This window comes from Myripristis murdjan, chromosome 9, assembly GCF_902150065.1.
Source record: "Myripristis murdjan chromosome 9, fMyrMur1.1, whole genome shotgun sequence".
Classification (NCBI taxonomy): Eukaryota; Metazoa; Chordata; class Actinopteri; order Holocentriformes; family Holocentridae; genus Myripristis; species Myripristis murdjan.
In genome coordinates this window covers 18877785-18898383 of record NC_043988.1, presented here as the reverse complement: position 1 = coordinate 18898383, position 20599 = coordinate 18877785, and the positions used below count along the sequence as shown (strand labels likewise).

At 40.7% G+C, this 20599-nt stretch overlaps 3 protein-coding genes across 6 annotated transcripts; 1 reads left to right on the top strand and 2 right to left on the bottom strand.

The window, feature by feature from the left end:
• Positions 1–421: 421 nt before the first annotated feature.
• On the bottom strand, positions 422–8008 carry zcchc8 (zinc finger, CCHC domain containing 8). Its single transcript, XM_030060769.1, has 14 exons — positions 7804–8008; positions 7642–7684; positions 7471–7545; positions 7257–7359; positions 7088–7165; positions 6794–6897; positions 6442–6507; positions 6270–6330; positions 6044–6171; positions 5769–5911; positions 5205–5320; positions 4478–4564; positions 4141–4249; positions 422–2223 (listed from the first exon to the last, which is right to left on the bottom strand). The coding sequence occupies exons 1-14, from the start codon at positions 7973–7975 to the stop codon at positions 1160–1162; spliced, it is 2349 nt and encodes a 782-aa protein (XP_029916629.1). The 5' UTR covers positions 7976–8008; the 3' UTR covers positions 422–1159.
• A 76-nt stretch (positions 8009–8084) lies between these two features.
• LOC115364932 (uncharacterized) lies at positions 8085–13409 on the top strand. Of its 2 annotated transcripts, XM_030059612.1 has the most exons (6): positions 8096–8176; positions 8412–8451; positions 10881–11028; positions 11605–11734; positions 11829–11962; positions 12065–13409. In XM_030059612.1, exons 3-6 carry the CDS (start codon positions 10909–10911, stop codon positions 12857–12859), a joined length of 1179 nt encoding a protein of 392 aa, XP_029915472.1. In that variant the 5' UTR covers positions 8096–8176; positions 8412–8451; positions 10881–10908; the 3' UTR covers positions 12860–13409. The 2 variants fall into 2 exon arrangements, with proteins under 2 accessions (XP_029915470.1, XP_029915472.1); XM_030059610.1 differs by lacking the exon at positions 8412–8451 and having other exon boundaries at positions 8085–8176.
• Positions 13225–20492, bottom strand: rsrc2 (arginine/serine-rich coiled-coil 2). Of its 3 annotated transcripts, none has more exons than XM_030059609.1 (10): positions 20474–20492; positions 18608–18752; positions 17953–17993; positions 16123–16301; positions 15584–15715; positions 15296–15412; positions 14636–14721; positions 14246–14520; positions 14007–14096; positions 13225–13864 (listed from the first exon to the last, which is right to left on the bottom strand). In XM_030059609.1, exons 2-10 carry the CDS (start codon positions 18681–18683, stop codon positions 13679–13681), a joined length of 1182 nt encoding a protein of 393 aa, XP_029915469.1. In that variant the 5' UTR covers positions 18684–18752; positions 20474–20492; the 3' UTR covers positions 13225–13678. The 3 variants fall into 3 exon arrangements, with proteins under 3 accessions (XP_029915469.1, XP_029915467.1, XP_029915468.1); XM_030059607.1 differs by lacking the exon at positions 20474–20492 and adding an exon at positions 20040–20395; XM_030059608.1 differs by lacking the exon at positions 20474–20492 and adding an exon at positions 19632–19942.
• Between the last annotated feature and the right edge of the window lie 107 nt (positions 20493–20599).

The following is a 20599-nucleotide window of genomic DNA, read 5'->3' as shown; positions in this document are numbered from 1 at the left end:
ATTCATACTCACTTGTTTTGTACAGCCGGTTAAATGAAAATAAAATTTAGAAGACCATGTACAATTTATTTCTGATCTGACATTTCTAAATCCATCGGCTACTAAACTACAGACTATATGAGAACATTATCTATCCTTAAGCTTGAAACCAAAGACCCAGGACCCATGTAATTTCCCTTAACAATTAACAGGAAACCGAGTTTGTAGGCTCGGGTTTTTGTACACCTGTGGCCTTTGTCAGTAGTTGTGAAGTTAATAGTGCACCAGTGTAAACCTAACTTGAATGTACTATTTAAATCTTCAAGGTCTTTGTAGAGCAGTGTCAACATTTTCTTCATCTCGAGCAGAATCTTGTTTCCAGCTTTCAGAGACTTGTTCATTTTCACAAATCTAGACTGACCTGTTCAAAATAATTAGATAGTAATAAGAAGAAACTGTTTATGGGCAGTTTTGCATTTCAGCCATTTGACAAAATTATGTACTTTCATAATCAAGAAATATACATAAGTCGTTGGAGTGGAAAGGTTCACCCTTTCCATACTAAATAATTACATCCCCAGAGCTCCCTGTAGATACAAAAAGGTCAACATGCTCTCTGAACAACATGCAGCCAGGACATCACACATGTATTCTGAGTCTGCTGAATAAATCTAAAAATATCTGGGCTTTTTGTTTTTACCTTGTCATGCCATTGATGTACAATACAATGGTAAAACTGTAATGCCAACACAAATACAAAACAACAGTACAATTAATCATGGTTGCAAGGTGAAACTGAACATATTGAACCAAAAAGGTTTACTTGTAATGTGTTCAGAGCAAGCTCAAACTGAGCCAAGAATACAAAATGAATGCCGAAATAGCATCTGATGATTAAAAGCCACACATTTTACTTGAACTTTACGAGAGAAAAAAAAAAATCCTCATGAGTAGTACTAGTGATAAAAAAAAAACCTGCACCTGACTGACCAAAACATACCCTTAAACCTAAGCTGTTGAAGCATCCCTCAAATCCCTGCTTTGTCTTCAGACACTGCATTAAATTCATCAACAGCACAGACATTCAGCTTGGTACAAAAAATAAACAGTTAAAAGAGATGTTTGTATGAAAATGATATTCAGCTGTCATCTATTACTAGAGGAATCCCTGTGTTTCAACTCAAGACAGTAAGTCCTTATTTTTTACTTTTGCAAGATTTCGAGGTGATTTTTTTAGCAAGTCTCTGATCTTAAGGTATGTCCCTGTGGCTTCGGCAACTTCTGTAAATTCTGGTGTGTCTTCAAAGGGAACAATGCCAGCCGCAAACTTGCTTCGATGGGGGACTGCTGATATCTTCTCCACAGACTGCAGCTTGTTGTCACCTTCAGCATTTTCAGAAGAGGGTTCTGGATTAGGGCTCTGAGGACTGTCCTCTACGGCTTTGACTGGACCAGGGCTCTGAGGACTGTCCTCTACGGCTTTGACTGGACCAGGGCTCTGAGGACTGTCCTCTACGGCTTTGGCTGGACCAGGGCTCTGAGGACTGTCCTCTACGGCATTGACTGGACCAGGGCTCTGAGGACTGTCCTCTACGGCTTTGGCTGGACCAGGGCTCTGAGGACTGTCCTCTACGGCTTTGATTGGACCAGGAGTCTGAGGACTGTCCTCCACGGCTTTGATTGGACCAGGACTCTGAGGACTGTCCTCTTTGGCTTTAACTGGACCAGGGCTCTGAGGGCTGTCCTCTCCGACCTCAGGTCTCCTCTGATTTTCACTGTTCTGACAGATGGTTTCATCAAATCCCTTTGTGTCAGTCACTTCATCGGCCTCACGGTCTTCCATTTCTGTTTCTGTGTCAACATGGGCTGGCGTGGACACACTTGGAGAGCTGGGTGCAGGTGTCCCCATGGCAGGTGTCTCACAGTCGCTATTGGTGGCTGTGTCTGCATTTTCTAGAGCTGCCCAGATCAGCCTCTGCTGCTCCTCTAGCTCCTCCAGAGTCAGGCCATCCTCCATCCCCTCCCCAGCATCATCAACCACTACCCAGGTACGTCCTTGCAGGGCTGGAGAGCCATTAGGTGTCAGAGGAGGTGTACCTTTGGGGAGAGGTGGAGGAGTGGGAGTAGCAGGTGGTGTGCCCTGGGGCAAGGGAGGAGGTGAACTAAAGGATGGAGAGCCAGGGGGCAGCGGAGGCTGGAACTGGAAGCCACGTGAGCTGTCATAATGGCAGGGAGCTCCTGAATCTGGGGGAAGACACAAATGAAGTCACCAAGAGCTTAAAAAAGATGGTTCCATTAAACAGAACAGGCAAAGGGTTGGAGTACTCTTTATCCTTCTGCATTACAGCCTAATTTTTTAAAACATTGTGTTTTTTTATAGTAATAATTGGAGCACTAATTACAGAAAAGACAAAAAAAATGCAGATCAGATATTACAGATCACTGTAAGTTAACGACTCATTGTTGACTCAGTGTAGTCACTCATCCTCCTAGGGTTCACCATTACCAACATCCTCAAATGGGATGAGAATATGTTCTGCTTCATGAGGACCGCCCAGCAACGGAGGGTCTTTCTGCAGCAACTGAAAAAGGTTAATGTTTCACAACCAATCCTGGTCCAATTTTAGTCATTAATATGCATTAACTAAACACAACCATGGCCTTTGTCTCCTTTGCCTCCTGCTTTAGGAACAAGCTATGTGCATTGTGTACAATGCTGAGTGGGTGAACAGCTGCCCACTGCCCTCCAATGAAGGAACTACAAAAGAGCGGGGTGAACATAGAGAAAAACTGCCTATGACCCTGCACTTACAGACAAAAATTTGTTCTGAAAAATCCATATGGAAGATGGTATTGACCCACTGAGAAGAAGGCCACCCACCAACTCAACAACCTCTTGCCAGGAGCTGTCACCCTAAACTATCTCTTCTAAGACTCAAACCTGTGGACCCAGACTATCTCAGAACTCCTCCACACCTCCCAAGTGCCCATAATCCTATTACTGCACTATTCAGTCCAACCTACTTATCACCCACTGTTGCTTACAGTTTCACCCTACTCATAATGCATGGACAGGTATTTGTATAACATCATTTAAGGCCCAGGAATTATGGCTGCGCTTACTCTTATATTGCTTATGTTTCTCCATCTACCAAATCTATCCAGCGGTGCACTATTCCAGAACTCTACTGATCACAGCTGGCACCATACCGTGTGCCTCACAGCCTGACTGCACATGGGAAAAGACTGGTATATATATTGGTTATGGTCACACATAGGGCTATGCAATATGACCTAAATCTCATGTCCCTAATAATGATATACATCACAATATAGCACATTTTCAGTAAACTGCACAAATACAGTTTTTGTAAAATTACCACATAAATGACAAATAAAGGGTACTTTATCATATTTTATTATTTTTCTCCTGTCAAATTCTACAGACTGCAAGAAGTCTTTAAATTCACACTGAGAAATAAACGTTGAAAAACATGGCTTTGGAGTGAACATTTTGTCTCAGTGGATGCAGCTATGAGTCCTGCTGTTTTTAATCTGTGCTTCATTAGTGTAGAGTTAATAAAATGACACTGCTGTCCTGAGTTTTAGTGATCAGCGAAGTGTGACACTCAGAACAAACACTTTGTGTCGACCACAGGGTAGCTTCTGCTACATGTCTGCACAGGATTTAAATTTCGGTGTTATGTTATGCTGTTAGTTTATGTTGCCTACGCTCATGCGTGGAGTGCAGAGGAACACGAAGCATCATCCAAATTACAGACTATAAGCTAGCGTAATAAATTACCAAAGAGTTGATTTGTGACAACGAAATAAACAACAGGGCAAAACATGGAACGAATGACATGTTTCTACCGTTGCACGATACACATCATCATATCACACAGCCCTAGTCACTCAGTGGACTATACTGATTGTGCCAGTCTATATGTTGTTATATGATACTGCTGCAAACAAAAACATAAAACAAAAAAACACATTTAGAATTTCTTTATGCAATTTCCGCTATGAATTCCCAAAGTAATCTCATGTCCAGCATGTTTCCCCATTTTCTATGTCCTTATGTCACTGCATTAGTCGATATTAAGACGACCTCCTGTATAGTTATTGTTTGCAAATGAGGTGATCCTGATGAACAGTTACCTGAGTCAACCTCCATATCTGAGCCCCTCTCAGGACTGGACCTTCTCTTCTTCCTTTGCTGTGTGGTTGAGTCAGATTCATGCCGTCTCTTACCACTCGTGGCACCAGGCTATGGGCAAGATATATCACATGAAATCAGACAAAGACTAAGTCAGCAAATGGTAAGTGCTCACAGATGTTGGTCTCCTGGTTTGAAGTCATTACCTGTTTCAAGGAGCTAAGAAAGTTGGTGTGATAGAGAGATATGAAAAAGTTGGGACCTTGCAGTGGTGGACAGAAACATGCACAGTGTCTTGGAGGATGATACCCAACCACTGACGGCCTTTATGATAATTACCAAAGGAAAATTGTTGGACAGGTAGGCAGCAAAGTTGGGCTTCATGTGGTTGTACTGCATTGGAACAGAGCAGTAGTGCACATATTCCTGGAGAGCAGAACAAATTACAGAAAAAAACAGAGTTAGACACTTGTGTTAGTAGACAGATTTAAAGTTGGAGGCTGAAAATTGCTCAGCAGCTACTGTTCTGCTTGTAGAGATGATCTACCACTGTATGGCACTAAAATATTTCAGACCTGGAAGATATTTCAAATGGACTACCATCCTGATTTGTGAGTTTTGTGCCATTTAATATGACAAGAAATATTTAATGCACAGAATATGCTGGAAAGCACACCTATGTCTCAAGAACTCAGGAATCTCAGGCTTTATGTAAATAGCTCACTAGCTTTATGTAAACAGACCTTAAGTCCTGACAACACCAAGAATTACCTTCTGACTGAGCAGCCACAGTTTCCTCTGAAAACTCAGCATTTGAGTCATTTTAATTTGGAGTCATAAATTAAACAACTGGAAGATTCTGTTGAAAGTCCCCCCTTATTTCAGAAGAAATACAAAATGCTGCCTGATTATTTTAGAGCTCAGTGAGCACTGCATCTAGTTTTACATTTTCCCAATAGAGAAAGACCAAACATAAAGATGATGAACAAAGCACTGGCACTCAGAAGACTAGTGATACTTCAGAATCGAATATTTTAAAATATTCTGTCCTCTGTTGTAGACTTACATCTTTTACATAGTGTGGTGCAGGTACATTGAAGCCTGGGAAATCTACCAGTTTGGAAACATCATAGGAGATTTTTTGTTCACCAGCATCTCCAGACGCATCTCCATTATTTGAAACTAGAAGAGAGAAAAAAATGCAGCTCTGTAGAATTTTCAAAGGTAGGGCTGAGTGAAATCTTGATAATATGTCAAGACTGTGATATAACACTGGATACCATCTGGAATTTTTAATATTATAATATTTTGATATGGCTTAAGTGTTGTCTTTTCCTGTTTTAAGGGTAACGTACAGTAACAGGATGCATTTTTTCAACTTAAACTGTACTGTCTGTTCTGTTATTTGCTCTACCTGCTTGACTGTCACATCCATATTACTACTGATTGTTGGTGGTTTCATATTTATTTATTTACCAGTCATCCCTATCAGTATCATCAAAGTGTCAGTATCAAGGTATTCAGTCAATGATTTCCACATCATCCAGCCCTATTAAAAGTCACTTTTACATTCGTCAGTAGTTTGTGTTAGTCAGAACTCATCAAAGTCTCATTCTGACTGAAAACATACCTTTCCCATCATATAGTGTTAAGCCAGAGTGCTCCATCTCCGCCTCTTTGAGCCAACCTGGTGGGTAGCCTAGCAGCCTCATGCGGTAGATCACAGGAGACAGGGTGTTGCTGCCAGCTCCCAGTGCTGTCAACAGTTCCTCACTGTTCAAAAACATAACACAGTGAAACACATAGGAAAAAACGTGGACAAGATTTTCATGTACTTGTTACCCTACATATTACATGCAATAAAAACATGTTGTTGTCTGATCCATTACAAAACAATTATCCTGCCTCATGACTCCAGGCTTGTATTTGGTAAATCGCTCCTCGACTTCGTCAGCATGGTACCGCTGGTTCGTCTGGTTGGTGCTCTGAGTAAACTCCTTTCTCCTCTCATTGATTGCGGCCATGTCTTTTGGCTGGAAAAAACAACCATGGAACAAGAATAACCTTAATACTAACTTTTCAAAAATGTCACACTTGGTTTCATGCAATACTGGCAATTCATGCTTGTTACCTCGGGACAGTCTCGCAGCTGATGAGTGCTTGAGCCACAGTTGAAACATATGGATCTGGGCCTACAACAGATCAGATCATTATTTAGAAAAATGCCATGCAGTTTCTACACAAGGTAAGTCATAATGTAAGCTGCAAAGTCAGTGAAGCTTTACTTATAATCCAAGTCATACCTTTTATCTTTAATATCTATCTCCTGCCCATCTGTGCCAATGACCTGGCTGAAGACCTGCTGATAGCTTTTGCAACAATTCAGGAAGTTATATTTTGTTTATGCACAACACAGAATCACAGCCAGTACCTAATCTATTTCTCAACAGACTTCTTAATAAAGTGCTGACTGTTTTTTTTTTTTTTGTAATAAACTGGAAACAAACCAACAAGTGACATTTCCTAGAGGAAATTATTCCTCTTCCTTGACTGATAGTACCATCAGCAACTGACTAGACAGACTGCAGTGATCCATAGTGATTAAAATAAGGAAACATCCGGACTGAAGACTGATTTTGGCGCTCTTAAAGATACGTTGGAACTTCCCATCCTTCTGTCAACTGGGGGGTTTCATTCAGCAGAGGCTGTCCAAGTTTATCAATACTGAATGTCGTGAAATATAAGACACTCCCAACCACCTGTGACAGAGAAACAAGAAAACATCCTCTTTATGAAAAGGTAATTTCAACATTCCCATGTGGCAGGCGATAAGAGGGCACTGCATACAAATCGAGCTGTGCAACTCAGACTACAGAATAATGAAACACAGTGCGGTTCATTTCAAAATGTTTCACAGAAAACCACCCAGATAAACCATAAAATACTCACACTGAAAGCCTCTGTCTTTGTGTTAATGCCACTGGAAGACTCTGCATGCTGATCTTCCTCCATGAGAAAAGCTGAATTCTTCAAAAAGGATAAAACCAAACACAACACGGTATTGGTGATGGCAACACATCTAGTCGGTCTTAGGGTAGATGAATTTGAGGATGAATACCTGAGGTGTCATTCGGAAGGAGGCGTTGTTCTTTTGATTTCCCGGCGCCTGGTGCCTCTGAATGATGCCGCAGACACTGTCTTCAATTTCCTGACGACACTGCCTGCATAAGAATGGGCTAATACTGTCACTCAAACTGTTTTTAAAAGCAATTCTCTATGGAAATCATACCTGCACCAATATGCATCTATCAGCGTAAGACACGTTTCCTTACTTTGAGATGACATTGTTTGTGTAGAGGATCTGGAGTAGCGGCCCGTCGATGTTGACATCTTCAACTCGGATGCCGCTGGAAAGCAGGGAGAAAAACCACTAGCTAACGTTAGCTGATGATTTCCCCACAAATTATGATGCGCATTGCTTAATACTATGTCAGTTCATTTACCTCGGCCTGGTAATGATGTTCAGCTTTCTTTTCAAACCTTTATGTGGTCTGTAAGTTAAGGAAATGACCCGGAAAGTCATTATAAACGCATTTGTATTGGTTTTGCGGCGCTAGCTAAAGTTAGCCACTGCTAACAACCAGCGCAGCGGACGCAAAGGATATTCTCCTCCAGCAGCCTCTGGATGTTGTCCTCACACTCCTCCAGTCTGTCCTTCAGCTGGGAGCCGTCCTCCGCACCTTCCTCCTCATCGGTGAAGCGGATGTGCGTCGGGACAGGTGCGGTATCGTCCAATTGTTCAAACAACTCGCTGTCGCCGAAATCCACTTCAGCCATCTTTGTTCAGCTTGGTGGCAGTGTGGCACAGAGCCAAGGCGCCGGGTCAAAGGTCAAAATGGTTACTCGTTGTATTTTCACTTGCTGCTGTTGGTGCTCGTGATGTCACGTGTTCATAACCAGGAAGTGGGAATTGTAAACAGTGCCAAGGAGCAGAGGAGGTGTGTAAATCCACGACGCGGCGTTTAGTTGTTTTAACAGGTGAGCGTCATGGCCACAACATGTTCTTAGGTAATATCTAGTTGCAATAAATAAACAAACAGAGATACATCATATACTGCAACCAATATCTACTTACTGACTTATCAGGGCAAATAAGTGCAGGATTTCATTCCATTAAAGACTACACTCAGTGATTCACTGTGAAATCACTTGGTTGGTTGGATTGAACTGTAACCTGCGTAGTTTCACATGATTTCCTATTCCTGTCCTGAAGGTTAATGAAGCTATAACCAAACAAACCTGTTCTCATCGTGGTAAGTTACTAAGAAGAGCCCTGCCAGGCTGCCACACAAATGTGAAGCTCATAGCAGCAAAAGAAATGTTTTCCAATCGTACAGCTATCTCCCAGGCAGGTTGATGTTCTACAGTTACCTGACAATTCTGTATCTGAATGTCATACATCTGTGGTTTTTTTTTTTTTTTTTTGGTAACAAATATTTCCTAACAGTAAGCTTCTTTGAGGACAAGGTAACCAAGTAGTTTCTATGTATATTGTTATGTCTTACAGATGAGTTACTGCCAGAGAACCATACACACAACAGCCTTTACATGCAAATAATATTCCCTGTCTTCCAGGCAGGTTACCAGTGCAAACAGTGTAGCAATTTTAAAAATTGTGTCTTACAGTTTGATCAGCCTGAACACACCATTTGCTCTCCAGACAGTTCTATATTTAAAAAAAAAAAATCCTGCAAGAGGACTTAATAGCCACCAAACAGACAAAAACAAGTAAAGCCTTCAGTGTTGGCTACTGTGCATCTCTGTAATATTCATTAAGTTGTCCCTTTACACTTTGCTCTGTGGCACCAGGTTAAGATGGATATGAGCAGCCTGTAATCTAAGTCAGCTCTGGACATTATGCTCCAATCACATAGTTCGACACTAATGATGTGTCTGTTTATTTGCACCATGGATCTTTACAAGTGAGGTGTAAAGGGGCCACTAAGAGAAATACTGACATGTTCACCTTCTGTGGCCCATAATATGCACACCAAAACCAGTTTCTCCTGCCTCTACTACCAATAGCTTACTGTAATACTTAATATTAATAAATTGAAGTGGTATCAATAGAGGAGAAACCTAGCTATTCAACATAACCCAATGTCAGTGGGTATTTAATATCTCTGTTGTCTAGCACAATCAGGATTTGTAGGTTACCCATATCCACTATAGCCACAAACAAAAATATGTTTACAGTACATACAGAAAACATTAACACCTAGTGTAACCCCCCCCACACACACACACACTCACTAACAGTGTAGATGTAAGTTTGTTATTTTATTGTGAAGTTGCAAAAATAAGTTTTTTTTTTTTGTTTGTTTGTTTTTTTAAATTTAATTTCATGTTGCCAGTGTGCAGAGAATTTGTTTCTCTGTTTTCCCCTGCAGATTTAAGTCATCCATCAAACTGGTGTACCGTGCCAGCAGCATATGACAACTGGTACAACAGGCTGCTGGTCGCTGCTAGATGAGTTCCTCTGTTGCCAGGAAAATTTACAGCAAGCAGTCAAAACAGTGTCACAGTTTGCCTGTCAGATGATTCAAGTTATTCCCACCACACCCGTTTTACCTTCCAGATAAATACTTAAATATGGGTGAGCCAGACACCCTGAGTTAGCAGACGAGCTAAAACACGGTAGGCTGGGCCGTGTCTCCTAATACAGGGTTGTCTTTGCCTTTGTGGTAGTTGATGAGGTGGGTTTGCTATTAAATAGACGGGTTGATCACAAAAGAGGAAGCAGGTATACTCTGTGTAAATGGTGTTGTGGCTGATAGGTGGGAAGAGTAATCTGTAAATTACCAGAAAAACAGGTGGGTATACTCTCTCTACCTGTGTATACAACAAAACAGCTGGATGTCTTCCAGCCTGTCTATAATGATGCATGATCCCTGAAATAGTGCAGCTATTTCAAAGTTTAGGCTTTGGTATTCATATAGGCTATTGTATGTGTGGGAGCACGTAATGCATTTACTCGAAAGGTTTCAAAGCTGATCAAAAATGTGCATGTTAGGTAGAGCACTGGTTTGTCTGTTAGGCATTTTCAAGCACTCCTCGTCAAAATGAAGAATGGATCATTTCTCTGTAATTTAACTGGCAAGAAAATGTTACAATAATAATAAGAGGAAGAAGAAGAATAGATTTTATTGTATAGCACTTTCCTTGGTACTTAACAACACTACAGTAAAATATATATATATAAAAGCACATGAAATGAACATTATTATAAAAAATAAACTAGATAAATTAAAACAAGTAGAGATTTAACAACAGTGGCATAGTCAAAAAAATGGAGGCAGTTAGAGGCATTCAGGGAGACAGTCAGATGTTGTAAAGTAGTTTGAAAAGGTGGATTTTTGGGGATGCAAGACAAAACATGTTTTAATCATCATGTTTTAATCTCACCACTTTGAACCTGTCAGTGTTCAAGTATGATATCAAAACAATTTAACAATATAAAATAGAATATCTTCAGGCTGAAAGTCCCCTTGGAGGTAAGGAGAATGAAAATGTTCGAAAACCCTGGGGTGGAGCAGTGATCTGTGACGCGGCCTTGTAAGACCGCATTAAGGGCTTGAAAAAAAAAAAACCTTAAGAAACCTGAGAGGGTTCTGGCCATAAAGTCCCCTGTCTCGTGTATTTACCATTTAATTTTTAATATTTGTGTGATATTTTCCTGCAGGACTTGGAGGGATCCTCTGTTCCCAGCCATGTCAGCTTGTACACCTGTCCACTTAACATTACCTCGGTGGGCCGGAGGCTCCAGGAAAATTCGCTTTATTTATTTGGTAAATCTAACATCGTTCAGGCTGACAGAATGTCCCAACAAGGTGAGTAACTATCTTGTGGTAAGTTTTCACAGACTCAGAGAAACCTTTTTTTTTTTTTCTGTACTTAGATGAGCAAAGATCTGCCTCCTGTCTGTATAACCCATAAACACTGAGGTCCACTAGAGGGCGCTATCGACGGTCATCATTGTTGCACTCATTTGTCAAGCAGGACCCAACACAATTTCTTTGTCAGTTATACACAGTGTCTTTTGCACTGTATTTCAGATAGATATCTGTTGATTTATTCACAGAAAAGCACTGTGATCACCATTACCAGAAAAAGCAGTGACAGTAACAGTCAGTTTGTATATTTTCAGATGGTTTGCAGGACTTCTATACATCCTTGACAATACAATACTTTGATTTCCTGTCTTTACTGTTGGCTGCACAAGTAACACTGTCCCCCAAATCTGTCAGTATATCTGACGCTATTGCAAAGCCTTTCACGGATAATTTTGCATAGACTGGATGAGCAGGGGATTGTGAAATGAACATATCTGAGGAAGGTTAAAACTCATTTTTGTCTCTATGACCTCCTCTTGAGATGTCATATCATCTCTCCTGTTTCTGTTTCAGGGCCCCATGGTTCCTCTGTTTTTAGGAGCTGATCTCTTCTCTAACACTGACATTCGCACAGAGAACCATCCCAGATACCATGCCAAGTTTGCCAAGAAAGGACTGGCAACAAAAATACATTTTTCCTCAGGTAGTCGACCACAATTAGATCAATAATGGTGTTGCTGCAGATATACATACAGCACAGTGTTTACAGGTTTGTCTTCCGTATTGATTTGTTCCAGCATTCAGGTTTCATGGGTTGAAGGTGCCAACTGTAAATAACAGCCTCTGGTTCTACAGTGTTCAAGGACTTTTTCGAGTAGCCTTTGAGTTGTACAGCAAACACGAACAGCTTGCTGTGCTGGAGAACTTCCAGGTACAGTTCACATGATGTATGTTTGAGCATGCAGTCTCCATGTGCTTTGCTTAAATCAGTCCCAAGATATTTTACTGTTGGCTATTTCTGTTTTCTCTGCAGGATGTGTGGAAATCCCAGATAGACGACAGCCCTTTGAAAATGAGTTACAACCTCAGTGAGCAGCTTGACTCGTCATTATCCAGTTGCATCGCCGACATGTGTGACAAAGAATTAAAGGTTCAGCTGATGTCACGTCCACATTGTCAAGTTTCCAGGGAGCTGGTGGATATAAGTGGGATTGACACTGGTCCCTCTGGTGATACCTCAGCAGATCATGATTACTGTTCTTTCCCCAAGGAGAGCTCACAACCAGAACCTGTCCAGCTAATTTTATCCACCCTGAGACAAAAATTGCGCAGCTTGGAGGAAAAACTCTCCTCTGGTAGTCAAGGCTGCTCAGACCGACTGGAGACGGTCTTGCTGCTTCTGGAGAACACTGAGCGGTATATGGATGGGAAGCTGGAGGAGAGAGATGTGGCAGAAATTGTGCTCTCGCTGCTAGAGGCCACGAGTTGGGCCTCTGTGTATTCGAGTCCCCTGCTCGACTCTATGGGACGTTGGCTGGGCCAGCAGTTTCATGCGGCCAACAACAGCATCAGCCAAAAAGTGGAGGACTTTAAAGTGCAGCATATTGAGCAGATCAGCGACCTGCCGCCTGCAGAGGAACTGGCCACAGAGCTGTTTCCAGAAGCCATGCGGACGCTGCTGCTTCACTGGATGGGCCTGAGCGACCAGTCTGCCCTGGACAAGAGACACAGCGAGTACCCCATCCTGCTCCTCATTCTGGAGTTTGCAAACCACAACCTCATTACTGGTGTGGCTCATGTGCTATACTCAAGTCTCATATGCAAATAGGAGCTGGCTTCCATCAAACCTTCAGCGCAACCAGCTACAGAATGAACTCTACCTTTTTTTAATAAACGTGAGCATGTTTTTCCAGATTTGTGTGTGAGGTTACACTTTCTTTCTCTGGATTTCAGTGTTTTATGATGCAGACTTGGCAAAAAACCAACTACGCCTGTTTTATTTTTCTTATTAAAACCAGAACTGAATTAATCCGTGCAGACATTAATGTTCTTCAGGGAACCGAGGAGGCCTTGGGAAAACATTTTTCAACACAAACTCATTTATTCCAAGAACATCTGAAAAATGATTATTCCTTTCACAAGCCCACCTTTTTCCTTGGTGACTGAAGACAAATTAACATTATTACAATCCAGTTTGTTTGTTTTTTCATTCAAGAACTTAAACTGGGATTCTAATAATGCTACTTTGATTTCAGATAAAGCTCCGATGCCTTTTGGTAAAAGAATATAGACAATTATTCACTTAACCTACATCGTGTTCCATTTCAAACAACCACATAAACATTTTAGTTAAAAAAAAAAAAAAAAAAAAAAAAAAAAAAGCTATTACATTATTCAAACAAATATCTACTTTTAACCAGCATCAACCAGTCATTAAACTGTGTCATTTTGTAAAGATGTACAGATTAATAAACACTGAGACAAACTCAGCTCTGGGCTATTTACATTACAATGTTCAAGATGTGAGATCTTTGTTCCTAAATAAATTAAAGATCCAAAGCAACATCCATGCAAGCTTGAGGGCTAGCGGTGAGCTGGTAGATCTATATGATTAGTTGAGAGGCCAGGACAGAGCAAGGGGCTGGCACTAGATGGCATCCATTCCGCGTGAGAATGAGGACGAGAAGCCAAGGCCCATTCCCCTCTGCGTGTGTGTCTGTGACCTGGCCATCTCATACTGAACGTCAAGGTTCCTAAACATCTCCTCCTGCTGCTGAAGAGTCTTCAAGCCTTCATCGTTTAGTGGTTTTGAAGCTTCGCCATCATCATCTGCCTATGAAGACAAAACAAAAATTTAAACTTGGGAAACATCCAGGTGGTGGTGTAAAATTTAAAAGTAAATTAGGTAATTCACTCAGAGATTCGACACAGTTATCAAAACACACAAAGGTCAGAAATGACAAAATTATACTTACTTTAATACCCATTAATTTGCGAAATTTGACGTTTTGGTCCTTGTTTCCAAAGTTTAGTTTTTCCCACAATTCAGCTGTTTGGGACTTGTCCTTCCAAAACACAAAACAAAAATAATCAGTATTATACAAGAGGGGTGCATTTACATGGACCCATGCTGTACTGAAGTCACAATTTTTAGTAAAGTTGATCATATAGCATTTTGTGCTCAATGAGGAGTGCCAAATGTCTAAAATTTTACCCCTTCCTTCTTCCCCTGCCATAGCATCTTCCTCTTTTTCTCCTGCTCTGCAAACTTCATGGGGTTGACAGCGGAGGGATTATAGTAGCTGGGCACGGCAATTCCAGTTTCTGCTAAGGTTTTGGCTTGTAAAGCTGCCATCTGCGCTGCCATGGCAATCTGTGGGGTGACCTGCGTCCCAGAGGCCAGAAGGGCTGCCACGTTGAGGACAGGGTTGGTGGCAGCAGCTGCCGCTGCAGCAGCAGCAACTGTATCACACAGCAGAGGGGCAGCAACTAAAAGCAAAACACAAAGATCAGCACATGACCAGTAATGGCTGGATCTTGACTCAAATGATGACGATGATAGTCTTTACAAAACTTAGCGTACTCCAACATAAGTCCCTCTCACCTGCAGCCATCTCCTGCTGTTGCTGCTGCTGTTTCTCCAACATTTCCTTTTCCTTCTGCTCCTGCAGCTTCTTGGCCCTTTCCAATCTCAGGAGAGAAAGCAAATATCCTCTTAGTTATTCAGTGTTGGAAGCATTATGCTCATTGTAGAATACCTCAAAGAGATAAAATTTTTACGTTTACACAGCTACACTTCCTGTAACCAACTGCAAACAAAACAATCAACAAGTCACATGAAGTCCATTCATTTCCTATAGGAATGAATGATCAGAGAAACTCCTGCTTGTATGGGAATGGCTGCTAAATTTGTTAGCCATGGCTGAACTTTTCATGATTATTGACATCCGAGCCAATGTGTGTGCTTCATTCATTGTTAGGGTCAGTGGTATGGTTGGGAATTATTTTGTGTTTATTTTTTGCTTTTTATTAATTATTGCCACCTTATTAAGTGTTGTTGTCTATGTTAACTTGTTAAAACAACATATCATCAGGCCAAACAATTCCAGAGCAACAAAAGTACATGACTTGCCACTTAAAAACTGTAGCTGCTGGAGATCACTACACAGATTCAGTCACAGCCACTTGCCCTGCCCGCAACAGATCCGAACTGAGTGCCCAGTTGACTGAGCTGCTGTGTAAACATCCTCACTAGCTGTCATACCTTCTGGCCAGGGCCTCTTGAGCATCCATAGCTGTGTTTCTGCCCCGGAAGGCAACTGGACTGACAGATCGGCTTCGACTCTTTCTGCGCACTTTCTCGCTCCTCTTCTTTCGCTCCCTGCAGAGACAACAGAAAACAATTTAACAGACATTTTGTTAGTGGCTAATAACAAGCCATGCATGTAGGATAAGTGGGACGTGTACAATAAATCAACATATATTTTTTTATTGTTAAGAAGAAAATAAAATGCTCCACCAAAACAAATGGTGGAATGTCAATCAAACCCACCTGCTCTTACTGCGGCTTCTGCTCCGATGCCGATGTTTGGTTCTTGAGCCTGAGCGAGACCTCGCCTTCCTCTTTCTGTCCCGGCTGCGTGATCGTGATCGCCGTTTGTCCCTACTTCTACTGTGATGCCGCCTGAAAATAAGGAATAAACATAGATCGAGAAAACTATCAACTCAACAATATGCCCTGTTAAAATTATCAGAATAAATAGCCGGTATCAAAGATGTTGAGTGGTATGTAAGAGACTCTTTCTGCTGATAATAACTATATTTGTGAAGCACTTCTCTCAACCAAGTGCTGCCAAAAAAAAAAAAAAAAAACAACAACAACAAATCAATCAGACATAACAAAATATGACATTTGGCAGTTACTTTAAATGTAACTGTTGAGTCTCTTAGCCCGTAGCAACATCAAGGCCGACTGAGCAAAATTCAGAAATCACACTGGAGACCCAGCAACAGAGTTTTGATTTGTTTTGTAAAAGATGTTTACAGGGTCCCCTAAACTCATGCCTCATGCATGTGATTGCCCAGACTGACCTCTCCCTTGAGTGTGATCTGGAGTAGCTCCGACCCCTCGAGGGCTTCCTGTCTTTGCGTCGATATCGCTCCTCCCCGTTCTCTGCTGAAAGCCTCTCCTTCCCCCGCTCGGTCTGCTCGTGCTGGTCATCCAGTTTTTTGTGAGATTTTGATGGCTTCTCAGAGTCCCTCTTTCGTGCCTGTTTTAAGAAGAAGTTGTCTCTTTCAGGAAAATAGTGCAACAAAAAGAGTTAGTACCATGGCTTAGAGCAAATGATACGTAATAAATTTGACAAGCTGGAAAAACAAAATAAAAACCTTGGCATTTAAGTTTCATTTCCATAACATGTACAGAAAGATATTTTGCTAACATGACTATAACAGGGCATTTCTGTGTCCAGCCTGCCAGAACTGCACACAATTATAACTGGAACTGAATGGAGACAGCTATTTCAATTCATTTTGTTGCAATTGTTGAAACAAGGCAAAATGAAAAAAAAAAAATCATCTTTCAGAGTGTATGAAAGAAATTCTTACTTCTACTTAGGATTAAAAAATACTTCTAGTGATATCTTAATGGGCACCTTAAGTGGATAAAGCTTCTATAAATATCCTGTCACAACCCAGACAAGTCAATCACTTTAAAAAAGGCAGGTCGACCGTTTCTTTAAAATTCTCCAACAGTGTCAGCTCTTCGGAAATGTGCATGCAAACTATGAGAATCAAATTAAAAGCCCCCCCCCCCAAAAAAAAAAAGAAAAAAAAGAATTACTCAGCTCACCCACAGTAATTCTGTGTAACCTTAATAAAAAAAAAAATTTAACTCAAACTCACTGAAAGTTATGAACAGGGATGGGCAACTTATTTAATTATATGATTCAATTGATCAAATGAAATACTCTAATTCAGAGATGTATTTTTAAAATGTCTACACTGACACAAACACTGAAAAACAAAAATGAAACATGCTGATAAACTGTGTAAATGACAATGAAGTAGATTTTTTGCCAATTCTGCCCATCTATGCCACCTGTTAACTTCAACTTCCCTTACATCTTCTACTCATTGCTATGACCTGGCATGACACTAAAGAGGGCGACGGCCATCAGTAGACCCAACAGCTGGTGTTGCTCTCAAATATGGACAAATTGAACAGTCTTGCACAAATATAGTGAAGTGGTTGGGGGAAAAAGGAAAAAATAACAAACACGGTTACCACAATTATTAAGGCAATTAAAAAAACATTTATATTCATTTAGGCTGAGCCAAATATCTGTTTGCATTCAGTGAAAATTTGATTGATCATGCCCATCCCTAGCTGCAAAAGATGTGTTACTTCCAGATTTTCTACTTAATTGTGTAAGGCAAATAGGAGTTTGAATGGCAGATAGTTACCTGTCCCAGTAGTAGGCATATTATTTTGCTATGTCAGCAGGGTCTTCTGTTCAGTCTCTTCGTGCATTAGCACGCTGAGTATGATTTATTGTAGAAATGTTATCATGTGATCTACACAAAGGATTTAACAAAAATAAAGAAAAAATATCTACTCTTAACCATATCATATGGTTACAATTAGTGACAGATATCCAAGGATGAAAGGTTCCTCTGAGAAATGTCAACATAGGGAGGACAAAAAAGGGCCCTTTCCATGTGTGTAAGCCCATGTCCATCTGGAAAGCTTTTATTATTATTATTATTATTATTAATAATACTATTTTAGCTTGGATACATATTACACCTGACCTGATTAAATATACTTACCCCAGCCTAAAACTAACCAAATGAATTAAACTATAGGCCTTCAAGCTGACAATATTTGCTTTAAATCATAGAAATAAAATCATTAATTACCTCTTTGCTCCTGCTGCGACTTCGCCTGTGCTTTCTGTCACCTGTAAACACCAAACGTCAAAATAATTGACCTTTATGAATTTCAAATGACTGACTTTGTGGAGTATACTGAAAGAAAAGAAGGGTTGACAGCAATCATTTAGGACACGCATAATGCTAATGTATGCAGTATTACATACAACTAGTGGCAAATTCTGCAGCAGCCTCTGTTGGATAGCTGACTCTTTTCTGTGTGCTCATTAATTTAAGATTTTAAAAACAAAAACACAATTTCTACGACTGAAATGAATCTCTGTATCAAATATGTCAATTTTTCAAATAAGGAAACTATGAAATGCCCCAAAAGATGGTATGGTATATCTTGTGCATACAGAATAAATTATATGACTCAGGTATTTTAATTCAAGTCAGGGCAACTATATTTTGTTCTGGTTGCTTTAGTATGGCACTTTTTAACTATCTTAATCATAGAAAGTGATTGTGCCTGCTTTTTCTTTAAACTTTAAGCAAATAAACTGCCAGAATAAATAGGCCTCTATCTGCACTCATTTTTTTATTTTCCAATTGATAAGAAATTTTATGAATCTAAAAGGACAAACAGCTCTAATTCTTCAGGCATTTGCCTTAAATCTGAGCACTGTGGCTGAATACTGACGTTTTCGGTCCCTGGAGCGCGACCTTGACCGTGAATGGTGGTGTTTGGAGCTTCTGGGAGATTTGGATGACTCCATGCTGTGTTTTTTTCTGTGGTGAACCGGGGAGCCTGCTCTGTTGAAGTCAACGGAGTCGTCGTCACTCGCCTGAAACAAATCGACATTGGGACAACACATCAGCAGCAAGTCGATGCTGTTCAGCACTCTCTGGCAGTGGTGTCATAGTTTTACACAGCCCGATGGCACACTTACTCTGAGTCACGCTGACTATTCCTGTTCATGAGATTAGCCCATTAGAAATTTCTGGATTAAAACATAATGCTGACTTCTGTAAAAACATTTGCAGAGGACAATTTGTTGAATGCAGTATAATACTGGACATTACAAATATGGCTGATAAGTGTTTTCTGTACACCAGAGATAAAATTAATTTGTCAGTGATGCCCTCCCCCCACTTCTCCTCGAAATAAAGGATGAAGACACTGTAAAAACAGCAATAGTTCACAGCATTAAACTGTGGAAACTGCGAATGACAACATAACTAAGTCGTCCATCACAGTTGCTTGAGATGACACTTCTTTTACACAAAATAAGATTATTTCACTTGGCATCATTCATGCCACACACGCAGTTAGCTGGCACAAAAAAAAAACAAAAAAAACAAAAACAAAAAAACAATCTAGTGGATCTGCATAGTGTCAAATACCTACTGATTTAAAAAAATAAAAATACTGTATCTTGGATGGAAATCCGAGTTACTTAACATGAATAATAGTTAGAATTATGGTCAAGAATTTCATGTAATTTATACCAACCACATACACAGACTCCTTATTGTGCTACTTCATGGTGATCATGCAGTATTAACACAAGATCTGCATTAAGGGTGAACTAAAATTGGATGAACAGCCTACAAAAATAGAAAAATGATTAACCCTCCCACGGGAAACAAAAACAGGCTTCTGAAACCTGATAACCCGCCGTGCCCTGTAAATGCAACACTAACTACAGGCTATCTAACTTTACCTGTATTGTTTAGGATGACCAGCTCCTATCAGAAGGCGGTCATCATTCAATATCTGATTCCTACCACGTCGTCCAGCGGATAAATCTGTGTTGACTAGTGGTTAGGCTATGCCGATACAAATATACCACCAGATTAGTGAGGAACTACTGGTCAAACAAATAAGCAAAGCAGCTAGTTAGCAACACGCTGGCCAAATCCTCCTCCCCGTCTCCAGCAGAGCTACATTAGCATTAGCGGGGCCTCTAAGCTAACCCCAGCCTTACCGACCAGCAGCCCTTAAAGACGAGCCTGTAGCCGCCATCTTTACTAAATTAGACAAATGAATACAATAATGAACGTACACTGACTTTAATTATGTTGCTATTACCCTGACGCTGTTCTTTTTATATCTCTGGAAGGCTTCTTACCGACATAATCTGGAGTCAGGCTCTTCGCAAGACGACGGCTTTTGTTGGACGTACAAACGTACAACGGAGAGGTAGCTAGCTAGCCGTTTGGTCACTCGGCTAATTTAATGCTGGTTGCCAAGTCTCACCTCCAATATCCCCCAAATTCAGAAAGATGCATAAAGGAGCTGTTCGACTGATCCGATAGGGAGTAAAACACAGCACGGTAAATATATAGCAAGACCACAGACTATGACCATGGCCAATTTAGCTCCAGAGAAATCGCTTTTTGAGATTCCTCAAGTCGCAAAGTTTAGAATAACTTCACTGCATTTGCGTATTAAGGAACTGTCTGGCTATGGCAGTTAACACATAGTTTACCAAGCTTCAGCAACAAGAATTATACGGGTAAATATCCTAATACTCAAATGTAAATTCGTTAAAAATACGCCTACAATGATTAGTGCACATATGTGCGTCTTTAATCTTTAAATTACACAAAAACGTAGCACATTAAGTGGAGAGGTGTCCAATCTGGCAACACCGCCAGTGTTTCCGACTTCCGCTTCCCCGGTCTAGCC

Coding starts and splice junctions, on each gene's coding strand:
- rsrc2 (XM_030059607.1), bottom strand. Junction 17,994..18,607: donor GCGCTCCAGGGACCGAAAAC/GTCAGTATTCAG, acceptor TGGTGTTTACAG/GTGACAGAAAGCACAGGCGA. Junction 16,302..17,952: donor GTCGCAGCAGGAGCAAAGAG/GTAATTAATGAT, acceptor TTCTTAAAACAG/GCACGAAAGAGGGACTCTGA.
- zcchc8 (XM_030060769.1), bottom strand. CDS start 7,975: ATGGCTGAAGTGGATTTCGGCGACAGCGAGTTGTTTGAACAATTGGAC. Junction 7,166..7,256: donor CCTTCCGAATGACACCTCAG/GTATTCATCCTC, acceptor TCCTTTTTGAAG/AATTCAGCTTTTCTCATGGA. Junction 6,508..6,793: donor GAAGGATGGGAAGTTCCAAC/GTATCTTTAAGA, acceptor TTGTTGCAAAAG/CTATCAGCAGGTCTTCAGCC.
- LOC115364932 (XM_030059610.1), top strand. CDS start 10,909: ATGTCAGCTTGTACACCTGTCCACTTAACATTACCTCGGTGGGCCGGA. Junction 11,029..11,604: donor TGACAGAATGTCCCAACAAG/GTGAGTAACTAT, acceptor TTTCTGTTTCAG/GGCCCCATGGTTCCTCTGTT. Junction 11,735..11,828: donor AAAAATACATTTTTCCTCAG/GTAGTCGACCAC, acceptor GATTTGTTCCAG/CATTCAGGTTTCATGGGTTG.